The 18,200-nt window shown below is 45.6% G+C and overlaps 1 protein-coding gene across 2 annotated transcripts in view; it reads left to right on the top strand.

The window, feature by feature from the left end:
- Positions 1-18,200, top strand: part of gria1a (glutamate receptor, ionotropic, AMPA 1a) — a 252,731-nt gene that overhangs the window by 146,022 nt on the left and 88,509 nt on the right. For both annotated transcript variants that reach the window (XM_055888385.1, XM_055888384.1), the window contains exons 6-9: positions 11,057-11,215; positions 14,083-14,250; positions 17,296-17,400; positions 17,606-17,719. In XM_055888385.1, the coding sequence (XP_055744360.1) occupies positions 11,057-11,215; positions 14,083-14,250; positions 17,296-17,400; positions 17,606-17,719 (546 nt within the window). The remainder of the gene's footprint in view (positions 1-11,056; positions 11,216-14,082; positions 14,251-17,295; positions 17,401-17,605; positions 17,720-18,200) is intronic.

Genomic DNA, 18,200 nt, shown 5'->3' with positions numbered 1-18,200 from the left:
GGTAGGGAGTGGAGGGAGCAGGCCCATTAGGCATAATAAGGAGAGAAGGGATGTGAGGAGGGGAGAGGAGTGGGGGGTAGGGAGTGGAGGGAGCAGGCCCATTAGGCATAAGAAGGAGAGAAGAGATGTGAGGAGGGGAGAGGAGTGGGGGGTAGGGAGTGGAGGGAGCAGGCCCATTAGGCATAAGAAGGAGAGAAGAGATGTGAGGAGGGGAGAGGAGTGGGGGGAAGGGAGTGGAGGGAGCAGGCCCATTAGGCATAAGAAGGAGAGAAGAGATGTGAGGAGGGGAGAGGAGTGGGGGGTAGGGAGTGGAGGGAGCAGGCCCATTAGGCATAAGAAGGAGAGAAGAGATGTGAGGAGGGGAGAGGAGTGGGGGGAAGGGAGTGGAGGGAGCAGGCCCATTAGGCATAAGAAGGAGAGAAGAGATGTGAGGAGGGGAGAGGAGTGGGGGGTAGGGAGTGGAGGGAGCAGGCCCATTAGGCATAAGAAGGAGAGAAGGGATGTGAGGAGGGGAGAGGGGTAGGGAGTGGAGGGAGCAGGCCCATTAGGCATAAGAAGGAGAGAAGGGATGTGAGGAGGGGAGAGGAGTGGGGGGTAGGGAGTGGAGGGAGCAGGCCCATTAGGCATAAGAAGGAGAGAAGAGATGTGAGGAGGGGAGAGGAGTGGAGGGAGCAGGCCCATTAGGCATAAGAAGGAGAGAAGAGATGTGAGGAGGGGAGAGGAGTGGGGGGTAGGGAGTGGAGGGAGCAGGCCCATTAGGCATAAGAAGGAGAGAAGAGATGTGAGGAGGGGAGAGGAGTGGGGGGTAGGGAGTGGAGGGAGCAGGCCCATTAGGCATAAGAAGGAGAGAAGAGATGGGAGGAGGGGAGGGGAGTGGGGGGTAGGGAGTGGAGGGAGCAGGCCCATTAGGCATACGAAGGAGAGAAGGGATGTGAGGAGGGGAGAGGAGTGGGGGGTAGGGAGTGGAGGGAGCAGGCCCATTAGGCATAAGAAGGAGAGAAGAGATGGGAGGAGGGGAGGGGAGTGGGGGGTAGGGAGTGGAGGGAGCAGGCCCATTATGCATAAGAAGGAGAGAAGGGATGTGAGGAGGGGAGAGGAGTGGGGGGTAGGGAGTGGAGGGAGCAGGCCCATTAGGCATAAGAAGGAGAGAAGGGATGTAAGGAGGGGAGAGGAGTGGGGGGTAGGGAGTGGAGGGAGCAGGCCCATTAGGCATAAGAAGGAGAGAAGGGATGTGAGGAGGGGAGAGGAGTGGGGGGTAGGGAGTGGAGGGAGCAGGCCCATTAGGCATAAGAAGGAGAGAAGGGATGTGAGGAGGGGAGTGGAGAGGAGTGGGGGGAAGGGAGTGGAGGGAGCAGGCCCATTAGGCATAAGAAGGAGAGAAGGGATGTGAGGAGGGGAGAGGAGTGGGGGGTAGGGAGTGGAGGGAGCAGGCCCATTAGGCATAAGAAGGAGAGAAGGGATGTGAGGAGGGGAGTGGAGAGGAGTGGGGGGAAGGGAGTGGAGGGAGCAGGCCCATTAGGCATAAGAAGGAGAGAAGGGATGTGAGGAGGGGAGTGGAGAGGAGTGGGGGGAAGGGAGTGGAGGGAGCAGGCCCATTAGGCATAAGAAGGAGAGAAGGGATGTGAGGAGGGGAGAGGAGTGGGGGGTAGGGAGTGGAGGGAGCAGGCCCATTAGGCATAAGAAGGAGAGAAGAGATGTGAGGAGGGGAGAGGAGTGGGGGGTAGGGAATGGAGGGAGCAGGCCCATTAGGCATAAGAAGGAGAGAAGGGATGTGAGGAGGGGAGAGGAGTGGGGGGTAGGGAATGGAGGGAGCAGGCCCATTAGGCATAAGAAGGAGAGAAGGGATGTGAGGAGGGGAGAGGAGTGGGGGGTAGGGAGTGGAGGGAGCAGGCCCATTAGGCATAAGAAGGAGAGAAGGGATGTGAGGAGGGGAGTGTAGAGGAGTGGGGGGAAGGGAGTGGAGGGAGCAGGCCCATTAGGCATAAGAAGGAGAGAAGGGATGTGAGGAGGGGAGTGGAGAGGAGTGGGGGGAAGGGAGTGGAGGGAGCAGGCCCATTAGGCATAAGAAGGAGAGAAGGGATGTGAGGAGGGGAGAGGAGTGGGGGGTAGGGAGTGGAGGGAGCAGGCCCATTAGGCATAAGAAGGAGAGAAGAGATGTGAGGAGGGGAGAGGAGTGGGGGGTAGGGAATGGAGGGAGCAGGCCCATTAGGCATAAGAAGGAGAGAAGGGATGTGAGGAGGGGAGAGGAGTGGGGGGTAGGGAGTGGAGGGAGCAGGCCCATTAGGCATAAGAAGGAGAGAAGAGATGTGAGGAGGGGAGAGGAGTGGGGGGTAGGGAGTGGAGGGAGCAGGCCCATTAGGCATAAGAAGGAGAGAAGGGGAGAGAAAGGGAATACAGTTCTGGTTGATGGCGTTAAGAATAGCAGCCACAGAAAGTTTCATCAAAGAGGGCAGGCAGGGATCAACATAATAAGGGTTGCCTGTGGTTCTGGAACTTCTACCAGACAGACAGTCACAGTCGGAGGCTGAAGGTCAGAGCATTCGACAGCACCACTTCCACTACCAGTCACAAAGATCTGAGGCTACAGAGTTCACTTGTTCTGTCTCCTGCTGTACATCAGTCTCTCTGTGTCTCTGTGTGTGACTGCTTCTGTCTGTACATCAGTCTTTCTGTGTCTGTGTGACTGCTTCTGTCTGTACATCAGTCTTTCTGTGTCTGTGTGACTGCTTCTGTCTGTACATCAGTCTTTCTGTGTCTCTGTGTGTGACTGCTTCTGTCTGTACATCAGTCTCTCTGTGTCTCTGTTTGTGACTGCTTCTGTCTGTACATCAGTCTTTCTGTGTCTCTGTGACTGCTTCTGTCTGTACATCAATCTTTCTGTGTCTGTGTGACTGCTTCTGTCTGTACATCAGTCTTTCTGTGTCTGTGTGACTGCTTCTGTCTGTACATCAGTCTTTCTGTGTCTCTGTGTGTGACTGCTTCTGTCTGTACATCAGTCTTTCTGTGTCTCTGTGTGTGACTGCTTCTGTCTGTACATCAGTCTTTCTGTGTCTGTGTGACTGCTTTTGTCTGTACATCAGTCTTTCTGTGTCTCTGTGTGTGACTGCTTCTGTCTGTTCATCAGTCTTTCTGTGTCTCTGTGGCTGCTTCTGTCTGTACATCAGTCTTTCTGTGTCTCTGTGTGTGTGTCTCTGTGTGTGACTGCTTCTGTCTGTACATCAGTCTTTCTGTGTCTCTGTGACTGCTTCTGTCTGTTCATCAGTCTTTCTGTTTCTGTGTGACTGCTTCTGTCTGTACATCAGTCTTTCTGTGTCTCTGTGTGTGACTGCTTCTGTCTGTACATCAGTCTTTCTGTGTCTCTGTGTGTGACTGCTTCTGTCTGTACATCAGTCTTTCTGTGTCTCTGTGTGTGACTGCTTCTGTCTGTACATCAGTCTTTCTGTGTCTCTGTGACTGCTTCTGTCTGTTCATCAGTCTTTCTGTGTCTGTGTGACTGCTTCTGTCTGTACATCAGTCTTTCTGTGTCTCTGTGTGTGACTGCTTCTGTCTGTACATCAGTCTTTCTGTCTCTGTGTGTGACTGCTTCTGTCTGTACATCAGTCTTTCTGTCTCTGTGTGTGACTGCTTCTGTCTGTACATCAGTCTTTCTGTCTCTGTGTGTGACTGCTTCTGTCTGTACATCAGTCTTTCTCTGTCTCTGTGTGTGACTGCTTCTGTCTGTACATCAGTCTTTCTGTGTCTCTGTTTGTGACTGCTTCTGCCTGCATCTGATTCACCATGCAGACAGATTACCTGCTGTGGGCTTGAATCTGCCTTCTGTCTCTCTCTCTCTGCCTCCTTCTGTCTCTCTCTCCTTCTGTCTCTCTCTAACTACTCTCTCTCCCCCTCTCTCTGCCTTCTCTTTCTCCCTCACCCATCGCTCTGTCCTTTCTCTCTCTTCCCACCCCCCCCCCCTCTCTCTGTCTCTCTCTCAATTCAATTTCAATTCAATTTAAGGTATTTATTGGCATGGGAAACATATGTTTACATTGCCAAAGCAGGTGAAGTAAATAATAAACAAAAGTGAAATAAACAATAAAAATTAAACAGTAAACATTAAACTCACAAAAGTTTCAAAAGAATAAAGACAAAATGGAAGATAAATAAACATAGACATAGACACTGGTTGCCCTTTTCTTGTGGCAACAGGTCACAAATATTGCTGCTGTGGGAAAATATGTGTCTCTAATATGGTCATACATTGGGCAGGAGGTTAGGAAGTGCAGCTCAGTTTCCACCTCATTTTGTGGGCAGTGTGCGCATATCCTGTCTTCTCTTGAGAGGCAGGTCTGCCTATGGCAGCCTTTCTCAATAGCAAGGCTATGCTCACTGAGTCTGTACATAGTCAAAGCTTTCCTTAAGTTTGGTTCAGTCACAGTGGTCAGGTATTCTGCCACTGTGTACTCTCTGTTTAGGGCCAAATAACATTCTAGTTTGCTCAGTTTTTTTGTTAATTCTTTCCAATGTGTCAAGTAATTATCTTTTTGTTTTCTCATGATTTGGTTGGGTCTAATTGTGTTGCTGTCCTGGGGCTCTGTGGGGTCTGTTAGTGTTTGTGAACAGAGCCCCAGGACCAGCTTGCTTAGGGGACTCTTCTCCAGGTTCCTCTCTCTGTAGGTGATGACTTTGTTATGGAAGGTTTGGGAATCCATTCATTTTAAGTGGTCATAGAATTTAACGTCTCTTTTCTGGATTTTGATAATTAGTGGGTATCGGCCTAATTCTGCTCTGCATGCATTATTTGGTGTTTTATGTTGTACACAGTGGATATTTTTTCAGAATTCTGCATGAAGTCTCAATATGGTGTTTGTCTTACCAAAGGAGTCCCCTCGAAGCCTAATATTGACTGTGTACATACGCAGCGTCCAACAGAGCTGCATTTTTGTTGTCGTAGTTGTGTCTAGGGGGGCATATGGGGAAGGGAATGCTATTAATATATATATATATATATATTAATTTCTAGCCAGATGTAAAATGTTCCTGGTTTGACTAATTTAATATAGTGAGTTAGGTCTGCTCTATACCAAATTAGGATACCCCCTGAGTCTCTTCCCTGTATCACACCTGGTAGTTTGGTGTATGGGACTACCAGCTCTCTGTAACCTAGATTGCACAGTGGGTCCGTCTCCTTGATACCATGTTTCTCTCTTTCTCCGTCTCTCTCCGTCTCTCCGTCTCTCTCCGTCTCGCTCTCTCTGTCTGTCTGTCTGTCTGTCTGTCTGTCTGTCTGTCTGTCTGTCTGTCGCTCTCTCTCTCCAAAAGAATAAAGACATTTCAAACATCGTATTATGTCTATGTACAGTGTTGTCAACTTTTTGGAAGAGATCGGTCCCATTATATCTGGCGAAAACCAGACACTGCATTCCACAGTAGGGACATACCAATGGTAAAGCATGGTGGTGGTAGTGTGATGGTTTGGGAATGCTTTGCTGCCTCTGGACCTGGACGACTTGCCTTAATAAACTCAGCAAAAAAAGAGTCCCTTTTTCAGGGCCCTGTCTTTTAAAGATAATTCGTAAAAATCCAAATTACTTCACAGATCTTCATTGTAAAGAGTTTAAACACTGTTTCCCATGCTTGTTCAATGAACCATAAACAATTAATGAACATGCACCTGTGGAACGGTCGTTAAGACAATAACAGCTTACAGACGGTAGGCAATTAAGGTCACAGTACGAAAACTTAGGACACTAAAGAGGCATTTCTACTGACTCTGAAAAACACCAAAAGAAATGACCCTCCAGCATGACAATGTCACCAGCCGTACTGTCTGTTCTGTGTGTGATTTCCTGCAAGACAGGAATGTCAGTGTTCTGCCATGGCCAGTGAAGAGCCCGGATCTCAATCCCATTGAGCACGTCTCGGACCTGTTGGATCGGAGTTTGAGGTTTTGGGCCATTACCCCCAGAAATGTCCGGGAACTTGCAGGTGCCTTGGCGGAAGACTGGGGTAACATCTCACAGCAAGAACTGGCAAATCTGGTGCAGTACATGTGGAGGAGATGCACTGCAGTACTTAATGCAACTGGTGGCCACACCAGATACTGACTGTTACTTTGATTTTGACCTCCCCTTTGTTCAGGGACACATTATTCAATTTCTGTTAGTCACATGTCTGTTGAACTTGTTCAGTTTATGTCTCAGTTGTTCAATCTTGTTATGTTCATACAAATATTTACACATGTTAAGTTTGCTGAAAATAAACGCAGTTGACAGTGAGAGGACGTTTCTTTTTTTTCTGAGTTCAATAAGAACCATGAATTCTGCTTTGTAAGATTCTGTAACACCTCAGATTCTGTGACACCTCAGAAGAGAGTCAGTAATTCTGTACCATAGAGCAGTGTTTGTCAGGGGTGCGTAACTGGTGGCAGAGATGTCAGACGCAGGAGAGCAGCACTGGGTAATAACCGGAGCAGTTTAATATACAAAACCACCGGCATCCAGAATAACAACGTATGGGTGCAAAACCCATCGCGCACCAGACAACAATGTGCACAAGCACTTACAACAAACAATTCTGCACAAAGACATGGGGGGGAACAGAGGGAAAATACACAACATGTAATGAGGGAATGAAAACCAGGTGTGTGGGAAAACAAGACAAAACAAATGGAAAATGAAAAATGGATCGGCGATGGCTAGAAGACCTGTGACGTCGACCGCCCGAACAAGGAGAGGAACCGACTTCGGAAGAAGTTGTGACAGTGTTTTAGTTCTCAAGACCACATATTGAGTGTCTCGGTCTTGTCTCGGTGTCGGATACATTTGTACTCGGTCTCAGACAGTGAGGACTCGTAATTGCTTCCCGAGACCAGCCAAGACCATCCGAGTGAAAAACTTCCATTCAGTCAGCGCACAAACCACTCCACCAGGCCAAATATATACACTCCTTTTTTAAACATCAACATCTTAACAGCCTTTAAAGCTATTATAGACAGGTTAGTACAGTGGTGAACCTATAGGCCTTCAGTGTGTCAATCATCAATCAATTTTATTTTATATAGCCCTTCGTACATCAGCTGATATCTCAAAGTGCTGTACAGAAACCCAGCCTAAAACCCCAAACAGCTAGTAATGCAGGTGTAGAAGCACGGTGGCTAGGAAAAACTCCCTAGAAAGGCCAAAACCTAGGAAGAAACCTAGAGAGGAACCAGGCTATGAGGGGTGGCCAGTGTGTGACAGGTTAGTAGAGTGTTGAACCTATAGGCCTTCAGTGTGTGACAGGTTAGTACAGTGACAAACCTATAGGTCTTCAGTGTGTGACAGGTTAGTACAGTGACAAACCTATAGGTCTTCAGTGTGTGACAGGTTAGTACAGTGGTGAACCTATAGGTCTTCAGTGTGTGACAGGTTAGTACAGTGACAAACCTATAGGTCTTCAGTGTGTGACAGGTTAGTACAGTGACAAACCTATAGGTCTTCAGTGTGTGACAGGTTAGTACAGTGGTGAACCTATAGGCCTTCAGTGTGTGACAGGTTAGTACAGTGGTGAACCTATAGGCCTTCAGTATGTGACAGGTTAGTACAGTGGTGAACCAATAGGTCTTCAGTGTGTGACAGGTTAGTACAGTGGTGAACCTATAGGTCTTCAGTGTGTGACAGGTTAGTACAGTGGTGAACCTATAGGCCTTCAGTGTGTGACAGGTTAGTACAGTGGTGAACCTATAGGTCTTCAGTGTGTGACAGGTTAGTACAGTGGTGAACCTATAGGCCTTCAGTGTGTGACAGGTTAGTACAGTGGTGAACCTATAGGTCTTCAGTGTGTGACAGGTTAGTACAGTGGTGAACCTATAGGTCTTCAGTGTGTAACAGGTTAGTACAGTGGTGAACCTATAGGCCTTCAGTGTGTAACAGGTTAGTACAGTGGTGAACCTATAGGCCTTCAGTGTGTAACAGGTTAGTACAGTGGTGAACCTATAGGTCTTCATTGTGTGACAGGTTAGTACAGTGGTGATCCTATAGGCCTTCAGTGTGTGACAGGTTAGTACAGTGGTGAACCTATAGGTCTTCATTGTGTGACAGGTTAGTACAGTGGTGAACCTATAGGCCTTCAGTGTGTAACAGGTTAGTACAGTGGTGAACCTATAGGCCTTCAGTGTGTAACAGGTTAGTACAGTGGTGAACCTATAGGTCTTCAGTGTGTAACAGGTTAGTACAGTGGTGAACCTATAGGCCTTCAGTGTGTAACAGGTTAGTACAGTGGTGAACCTATAGGTCTTCATTGTGTGACAGGTTAGTACAGTGGTGATCCTATAGGCCTTCAGTGTGTGACAGGTTAGTACAGTGGTGAACCTATAGGTCTTCATTGTGTGACAGGTTAGTACAGTGGTGAACCTATAGGCCTTCAGTGTGTAACAGGTTAGTACAGTGGTGAACCTATAGGCCTTCAGTGTGTGACAGGTTAGTACAGTGGTGAACCTATAGGTCTTCAGTGTGACAGGTTAGTACAGTGGTGAACCTATAGGCCTTCAGTGTGTGACAGGTTAGTACAGTGGTGAACCTATAGGTCTTCAGTGTGTGTGACAGGTTAGTACAGTGGTGAACCTATAGGCCTTCAGTGTGTGACAGGTTAGTACAGTGGTGAACCTATAGGTCTTCAGTGTGACAGGTTAGTACAGTGGTGAACCTATAGGCCTTCAGTGTGTGACAGGTTAGTACAGTGGTGAACCTATAGGTCTTCAGTGTGTGACAGTGGTGAACCAATAGGTCTTCAGTGTGTGACAGGTTAGTACAGTGGTGAACCTATAGGTCTTCAGTGGCGAACCTATAGACCTTCAGTGTGTGACAGGTTAGTACAGTGGTGAACCTATTGGACCTTCAGTGTGTGACAGGTTAGTATAGTGGTGAACCTATAGGTCTTCAGTGTGTGACAGGTTAGTACAGTGGTGAACCTATAGGTCTTCAGTGTGTGACAGGTTAGTACAGTGGTGAACCTATAGAATACCAACAGTAAAACAAAAAGTGCCAGTGGTCTAGTGGAAGGTTGACGCAGGTATAAGTCATATACTCACTTTTTATTCAGGGGGCATTGCTTATACTCACTTCTTAATCCCGACTGATGCGTATCAAAGTAGTGTAGTGGAGGTATACGGCTTATCAATGATGTAGTACAATAGAGAAATCATGGAAAAAGTAGCCTACCCAATCTCAAAGCAGAGAAATATATTGACATGCGCGCAGCACACAGCCTAGTTTCAGCTGAATATCATCTGCAGGCAGCAGGAGTGTTCAGCTCTCAGCTGGTTTTAGAAAGGAGCAGCTCAGAGAAGAATGACCGTGGTTCTATTGTTTTCCACAGTGTTGAAGGATCCAGGGAAGTGGTTCTATTGTGTTCCACAGTGTTGAAGGATCCAGGGAAGTGGTTCTATTGTGTTCCACAGTGTTGAAGGATCCAGGGAAGTGGTTCTATTGTGTTCCACAGTGTTGAAGGATCCAGGGAAGTGGTTCTATTGTGTTCCACAGTGTTGAAGGATCCAGGGAAGTGGTTCTATTGTGTTCCGCAGCGTTGAAGGGTTCCAGGGAAGTGGTTCTATTGTGTTCCACAGTGTTGAAGGGTTCCAGGGAAGTGGTTCTATTGTTTTCCACAGTGTTGAAGGATCCAGGGAAGTGGTTCTATTGTGTTCCACAGTGTTGAAGGGTTCCAGGGAAGTGGTTCTATTGTGTTCCACAGTGTTGAAGGGTTCCAGGGAAGTGGTTCTATTGTGTTCCGCAGTGTTGAAGGGTTCCAGGGAAGTGGTTCTATTGTGTTCCGCAGTGTTGAAGGGTTCCAGGGAAGTGGTTCTATTGTGTTCCACAGTGTTGAAGGGTTCCAGGGAAGTGGTTCTATTGTATTCCGCAGCGTTGAAGGGTTCCAGGGAAGTGATTCTATTGTGTTCCACAGTGTTGAAGGGTTCCAGGGAAGTGGTTCTATTGTGTTCCACAGTGTTGAAGGTTTCCAGGGAAGTGGTTCTATTGTGTTCCACAGTGTTGAAGGGTTCCAGGGAAGTGGTTCTATTGTGTTCCACAGTGTTGAAGGGTTCCAGGGAAGTGGTTCTATTGTACTTCACAGCACGGGGGTCCAGGATTAACACAACTCTATCAGGGATTAAACCTAGACTTCTCCCTCAACCTTTCATTCTCTACTCTCCTCCTTCTCCTCTCTCGTTACTGCTTTCTTTTCAGGCCGGGGCTGGGATAAGAGCTTGCTCTAAAGGATTTGCCTTTTTCATTAAGAGATTGACCCTGGCATTCTGTCATTCTCTTCCTGCTTTAGTTTAAACCAGTAATTACAATGTAGAGCCACTTCACTGCTTTGGCCTTTATACAGAACACTCTCATTATACAATTCTCCCTCTTTCTCTTGCGCTGCTTCTCTCTCTCCTCTCTTTCTCCTTTCTCTCTCCTCTCTCTCTATCTCTGTCTCTCTCTCCTCTCTTTCTCCTCTCTCCTCTCTCTACTTCTCACTCTCTCCTCTCTCTCCTCTCTTTCTCCTTTCTCCTCTCTCCTCTCTCTCTACTTCTCACTCTCTCCATCTCTCTGTCTCTCTCTTACACTCTCGCTATAGCAAATAACTTATTCACCACAGATCTGATTGTGATTTTATCTCTCAGAATATTGATCTCTCACATTTCATATTTGAGTTATTTCTCTTTAAACTTCCGATTTCCGCTCCCTGCAGTATTAGCGTAACACCCAAGGTTATTTATTTGACCACTGAAGTAGTTGTTATTCTATGAACAGAAGCATTCTGGCCGTCACCTCTGTATCCCTCTATAGTCCTACACAGTGGTTTTAAATCCAACATTGTGAGCTGTAGGAAACATATAGACTCAAATCTCCTCTTGAAAAAAGTAGCCTTCATATTTCTTTATTTCATCCTAAAAACATGAAACTAGAGAAACGAATTGATTCCTCTAAATGTGTAACATGTTTTTCTCTCTGTCCTGTGTGTCTGTCTGTCTGTCTTTTTCTCCGTTCATCCGTCTCTATATGCTCTCTTTGTCTATCTGTCTGTCCTCTCTGTATTCTCTTCTTATCAGGGTTTTCTGGACATTGACCTAACGGACCTGAGGAAAGGTGGGGCGAATATCACAGGCTTCCAGCTGGTCAACTACACAGAGCAGAACGTCAGTCGTACCATTCAGCAGTGGATGGAGTTCGAAAACAAAGACGCCAAGATCCCCAAGAGACGCCTGAAGGTACTGCACTGCACTGCACAGACATGCACACTACTCTGTCTAGACAGACGGGTTGCAACTCTCAATGTTCCAATGCTCCAGCTTAACACGTCTGTACAAGTTCCGGCATCAGTTGGGACAGAGAGTACGAGTCGAAAATCAGACACGCTTCTCCGGACACCTCGCTGCCGTATCACGTCGCTGCCATATCCAATTTCCTCCAGCATTTTGTGTGTGTGTGTGTGTGTGGGGGGGGGGGGGGGGGGGTGTGTACCTGTTGTCCTGCTTCCCAAACGTGTGATTTGTGGCTCCCGAGTGGAGCACTGCATCGTGGAGCACCACCGAGTGGAGCACTGCAGTGATAGAGGCGTCACTACAGACCCTGGTTCGATACCGGGCTGTATCACAACCGGCCATAATCGGGAGTCCCATAGGGTGGCGCACAATTGGCCCAGCGTCGTTAGGGGAGGGTTTGGCTGGGGTAGGCTGTCATTGTAATTAAGAATTTGTTCTTAACTGACTTGCCTAGTTAAATAAAAGTTAAAAAAATAAAAATACATTAAAAAAAATATAGCATAATAATACAAAATTCAAATAAAAATATTTTTTGAGTGAGTTGTATGTCTGAAGAGGACCCAAGAGAATCCGACATCCTCCCCAGACCTTGTGCCGTAGCCTATCTTACGTTGCTCCAAGGTTTGGGTTAACGGTGGGTTAACTGCCTTGTTCAGGGGCAGAACGACAGATTTTTACCTTGTCAGCTCAGGGATTCAATCTTGCAACCTTACAGTTAACTAGTCCAACGCTCTAACCACCTGCTTTACATTGCACTCCACGAGGAGCCTGCCTGTTACACGAATGCAGTAAGAAGCCAAGGTAAGTTGCTAGCTAGCATTAAACTTATCTTATTGAAAACAATAAATCAATTATAATCACTAGTTAACTACACATGGTTGATGATATTACTAGTTTATCTAGCGTGTCCTGCGTTGCATATAATCGATGCAGTGCGCATTCGCGAAACAGGACTGTCGTTGCTCCAACGTGTACCTAACCATAAACATCAATGCCTTTCTTAAAATCAATACACAAGTATATATTTTTAAACCTTCATATTTAGTTAATATTGCCTGCTAACATGAATTTCTTTTAACTAGCAAAATTGTGGCACTTCTCTTGCAACAGAGTCAGGGTATATGCAGCAGTTTGGGCCGCCTGGCTCGTTGCGAACTGTGTGAAGACTATTTCTTCCTAACAAAGACAGCCAACTTCGCCAAACGGGGGATGATTTAACAAAGCGCATTTGTGAAAAAAGCACAATCGTTGCACGACTGTACCTAACCACAAACATCAATGCCTTTCTTAAAATCAATACACAGAAGTATATATTTTTAAACCTGCATATTTAGCTAAAATAAATCCAGGGTAGCAGGCAATATTAACCAGCTGAAATTGTGTCACTTCTCTTGCGTTCATTGCACGCAGAGTCAGGGTATATGCAACAGTTTGGGCTGCCTGGCTCGCTGCGAACTAATTTGCCAGAATTTTACGTAATTATGACATAACATTGAAGGTTGTGCAATGTAACAGGAATATTTAGACTTATGGATGCTACCCGTTAGATAAAATACGGAACGATTCCGTATTTCACTGAAAGAATAAACGTTTTGTTTTCGAGATTATATTTTCCGGATTTGACCATATTAATGACCTAAGGCTCGTATTTCTGTGTGTTATTATATTATAATTAAGTCTATGATTTGATAGAGCAGTCTGACTGAGCGGTGGTAGGCAGCAGCAGGCTCGTAAACGTTCATTCAAACAGCACTTTCGTGTGTTTTGCTAGCAGCTCTTCGCAATGCTTCAAGCATTGGGCTGTTTATGACTTCAAGCCTATCAACTCCCGAGATTAGGCTGGTGTAACCGATGTGAAATGGCTAGCTAGTTAGCGGGGTGCGCGCTAATAGCGTTTCAAACGACACTCGCTCTGAGACTTGGAGTAGTTGTTCCCCTTGCTTTGCATGGGTAACGCTGCTTCGAAGGTGGCTGTTGTCGATGTGTCCCTGGTTCGAGCCCAGGTAGGAGCGAGGAGAGGGACGGAAGCTATACTGTTACACTGGCAATACTAAAGTGCCTATAAGAACATCCAATAGTCAAAGGTATATGAAATAGAAATCGTACAGAGAGAAATAGTCCTGTAATTCCTATATTAACTACAACCTAAAACTTATTAACTGCGAATATTGAAGACTCATGTTAAAAGGAACCACCAGCTTTCATATGTTCTCATGTTCTGAGCAAGGAACTTAAACGTTAGCTTTCTTACATGGCACATATTGCACTTTTACTTTCTTCTCCAACACTTTGTTTTTGCATTATTTAAACCAAATTGAACATGTTTCAGGCTAAATTGATTTTATTTATGTATTATATTAAGTTAAAATAAGCGTTCATACAGAATTGTTGTAATTGTCATTATTACAAATACATTTTTAAAAATCGTCCGATTAATCAGTATCGGCCTTTTTTGGTAATAATAATCGGTACCGGTATCGGCGTTGAAAAATCATAATCGGTCGACCTCTACTCTGTATAATGATCTCTGCTCTGATCTCTGTATAATGATCTCTGCTCTGATCTCTCTATAATGATCTCTGCTCTGATCTCTCTATAATGATCTCTGCTCTGATCTCTCTATAATGATCTCTGCTTTGATCTCTGTATAATGATCTTTGCCTTACTTGCTTTCATCACCCTCTTCTTGAATTTGTTTTACCCTCTCAAGATGTGGTGTTTTAAGTCTAATGAGGATGTCTCTCTCTCTATCTATCTATCGCTCTCTCTTACACACCACTCTACCCCCCCCCCCCCCCTTTCTCTGTCTGTAGTACACCGGAGCATTGACATATGACGGGGTGAAGGTGATGTCTACAGCATTCCAGAACCTTCGGAAACAGAGGATAGACATCTCTCGCCGTGGTAATGCAGGCGAATGCCTCGCCAACCCGCCCGCACCCTGGGGCCAAGGCATTGATATACAGAGAGCCCTGCAACAGGTACACCCCCCCCCCCCCCCCCACACACACACACACACACACACCAAAATGCCTGGACCCGGTGGCCACAGGTACACCCACACCACAAACTACTCTGCTGGTAGATATGAGGGATACATCCACAAACTCTTACCTACACAAGCACAACAACATACACAGACAAGCTCCTGAGTGGCACGCTGGCTAACCCATCCTGAGTCAGGCCCTGCTGAACAAATTAGATCTCTATTCTGTCACCGAACGTTCCCATTGAGTCACCTATGAGCTTCCTGGATGGAATGTGACATCATGTTCGGTAAACAAAACCTGCAGGCAATAAAACCTGCCTGTGATCATCATAGAATATGACATCAACAATGGAGTTTAGTAATGCAGTGTTCTGAGATGGGAATGAAATAAAGCACTTGGTTTAGTATTACAGAGATGGTGAGAGAGCAGCCAGGCCGCTCAAGATTGACTTCATAATTAGACCTCAATCCATGTCCTGAGGACGTCAGGAAATGCCTTCAAAACCCGCCACTAGGGGCAGCAGTGAGCGCTATTACCATCAAGTAGGCTTGGGTTTTGCTATGGCGTTGTGGACGGTGATAATGGATGGACGTAGACACAATTATTTTTATTTTTTTTATACTATCCCAAACCTTAACCCTTAACTTAACCATTCAGAAAGAAGGCCTAAACTTAACCATGGAGTTGTTTTTGTTTTAACCCTACACAAACCTTAACCCTTAACTTAACCATTCAGAATGAATACAGGAGGAGCCGCATGAAGGAGGAGCAACCCAGGGTGTCAAAAACACATTGAAATTTGAGATTTGGAGAAACGTGGATAAACGTTTGGGCCCGGTTGCATAAAATGTCTAAAACATATTAGGGAATTGTTTAAAGGTGTTACATAGAGCCCCCAAACATTTCCTTAGGTCAGGGCATCATTTTACGGTAGTTTGAAGGCATGTACGGCAGAAAGCGTCTCTGGTTACTATGGAGATGACCTGATTCACTGAAAGAGATCACATTTATTTTGGGAGATTGCAAAATAGAACTTCTACATTCAAGACAGGAGAAACAACTTGATAATAACACTTATAACACTTATAAACACTTATAAATAACACTTATTTTAGTTACTTTTATCTCAACTTGTATCTATTACTTCCTAGCAGGTCAAGCTAACTTACAGAGTAGGTAGCTAACTAGCCAGCTAGCTTTGTAGCCATGGATTGTAGCCATCCATTGTTTAGCTAAGTAGCTAGCTAGCTGGTCGATGTTTTCCCTTTGAAATCAGGGCAGAGGAAAACATTCACCTCCACAAATGTTATTTACATTGATATCCATACTGAATGAAGCACTTAAGGGACCTCATGGGCACCCTTACATTTTTCACTTAATTTAAGGGGAAAATTCGCCTTAACATTTTTTGTGCAACTGACTTAAAGTTAAGGAAATTAACTTAAGATGTTTAATCAACCGAGAGAGAGAGAGAGAGAGAGAGAGAGAGAGAGAGAGAGAGAGAGAGAGAGAGAGAGAGAGAGAGAGAGAGAGAGAGAGAGAGAGAGAGAGAGAGAGAGAGAGAGAGAGAGAGAGAGAGAGAGACAAGAGACAAGAGACAAGAGACAAGACAAGGCTCAATAGGTTTTCAGACAAAACCTGATTAAACCGATGTTGCTGTGTGATTATTAGTAATTGCCCTAGACGTGCCTACAGAGGAATATGCTGTGAACTGGATTGATTATCAATATCAGCTAGCAGTAGGGTTTCTGTTTTCTGGGACTGACGACATTGCTAGTTGGATGTAATCATTAAGATGTTATTGTATTCATATTGGCTCTTGACTTGAGCTTTTAAACAGACAGATGCTCTCAGAGTCTCACACTGATCTCTCTGGTGTGGCTCTGTGGAACTGTGGTCTAATTGATGCACACACACACACACACACACACACACACACACACACACACACACACACACACACACACACACACACACACACACACACACACACACACACACACACACACACACACACACACACACACACACACAGTGCCTCCATGGCTGTGTCTAGCTGTGGTTTGGTCCGAGTGAATGCAGACATCTATCTGCCTGTGGGAAGAGAGGAGATGGATGCCCCATTTGCTCAATTAAACCCATCATACTGCCAACACTAGCATGCTGCAATGAACACATGTTACACACACTACACACTTAAACACACTCACTCGCACGCATACACTGAGTGCACAAAACATTAGGAACACTAGTATTGTGTTGCACCCCCTTTTGCCCTCAGAACAGCCTCAATTTGAGGGGGCATGGACTCTACAAGGAGTTGAAAGCGTTCCACAGGGATGCTGGCTCATGTAGACTCCAATGCTTCCTACAGTTGCCTGGATGTTCTTTGGGTAGTGGACCATTCTTGATACACACAGGAAACTGTTAAGTGTGAGAAACCCAGCAGCAGTGCAGTTCTTGACACACTTAAACTGGTGCGCTTAGCACCTACTACCATACACTGTTCAAAATCACTTAAACATTTTATATTGTCCATTCACCCTCTGAATGGCCCACATACACAATCCATGTCTCATTTATCTCAAGACTTAAAAATCCTTATTTAACCCGTCTCTTCCCCTTCATCTACACTGATTTGAAGTGCATTTAACAGGTGACATCAATAAAGGATCATAGCTTTCACCTGGATTCACCTGGTCAGTCTATGTCATAGAAAGTAGTTTTGAACACCCAGTGCACACACACACACACACACACACACACACACACACACACACACACACACACACACACACACACACACACACACACACACACACACACACACACACACACACACACACACACACACACACACACACACACACACACACACACGCGCATAATACATGCTATACACACTCCAATAAACATCCTGACAAGGCTCTTGAAGAAACTGAACTCCAGCTCATGTTCTCTGTTAATGAGGCTAATAGAAGACTACACCTCAGAACCGTAACTGCTCCCTGTGTCTCTGTGTTATTGATGTGTCAGGTGCGTATCGATGGCCTGACAGGTCATATCCAGTTTAATGAGAAAGGACGCAGGACCAACTTCACCGTCAATGTCATGGAGCTAGCCCCCTCTGGACCTAAGAAGGTGAGTCATGAGATCTGTAGGACCTTATGGGATCTAATGGGATCTTATAGAAGCTTATTTGATGTCAAATGTGGGGATTCATGTCCATTAGTGTTTCATTGCAGTCTAATATCATATATGTACAGTACAGTATCAGATCAAATCAAGGTTTCCTTCATAGCCCCTCAGTTTTTTCACTTGTCTGTTTATCTTGTATGTGTATTAGGTGGGCTACTGGAACGAGGACGAGAAGTACGTGAGCACAGCCACCTTCATGAGAGGAAGCAACGACAGCAGCTACGGCCTACAGAACAGGACCTACATAGTTACCACCATCCTGGTTAGTGTGTGTGTGTGTGTGTCAGGGTTTTCATTCGGAAAATGTGGCACCGGACATTTGACCGGCAGCATTTTAATTTACCAGACATTTAAGAAATTTACCGGACCCATATGCATTGGGTGTGCGTAACCTGATTGGGGCGTCCACCCACGGTGCTCAGAATAAAATAAATCACATTTAGATTATGGTAATTCATTTTAACAGAACATGAAACTCGAGGATGCAATGTGCTCCATATCGAATTCCGATGCAGAATTTAAAGATGTTAGAATAACTGTTCACATTTACTTTTCCTCAGCCAAGAAGACCAGTAAGGAACAGCAACATCACTAGCCAATGTCAATCTACTATCCCCCATAGTAGAAAAGTTAACCTATTCTATAGGTCAGCTTGTCAAGAAAGAACTAGCCTATTCCAAACAGACTCTGGGACAGTTGTGGGACAATAGATCCCAAATTAAACAACCACTAGGCCTAGCCTA

Source organism: Salvelinus fontinalis, chromosome 29 (assembly GCF_029448725.1).
Source record: "Salvelinus fontinalis isolate EN_2023a chromosome 29, ASM2944872v1, whole genome shotgun sequence".
NCBI classification, from domain to species: domain Eukaryota; kingdom Metazoa; phylum Chordata; class Actinopteri; order Salmoniformes; family Salmonidae; genus Salvelinus; species Salvelinus fontinalis.
Note: the sequence above shows the minus strand (reverse complement) of the source record. Positions and strands in the feature narration are given on the sequence as shown.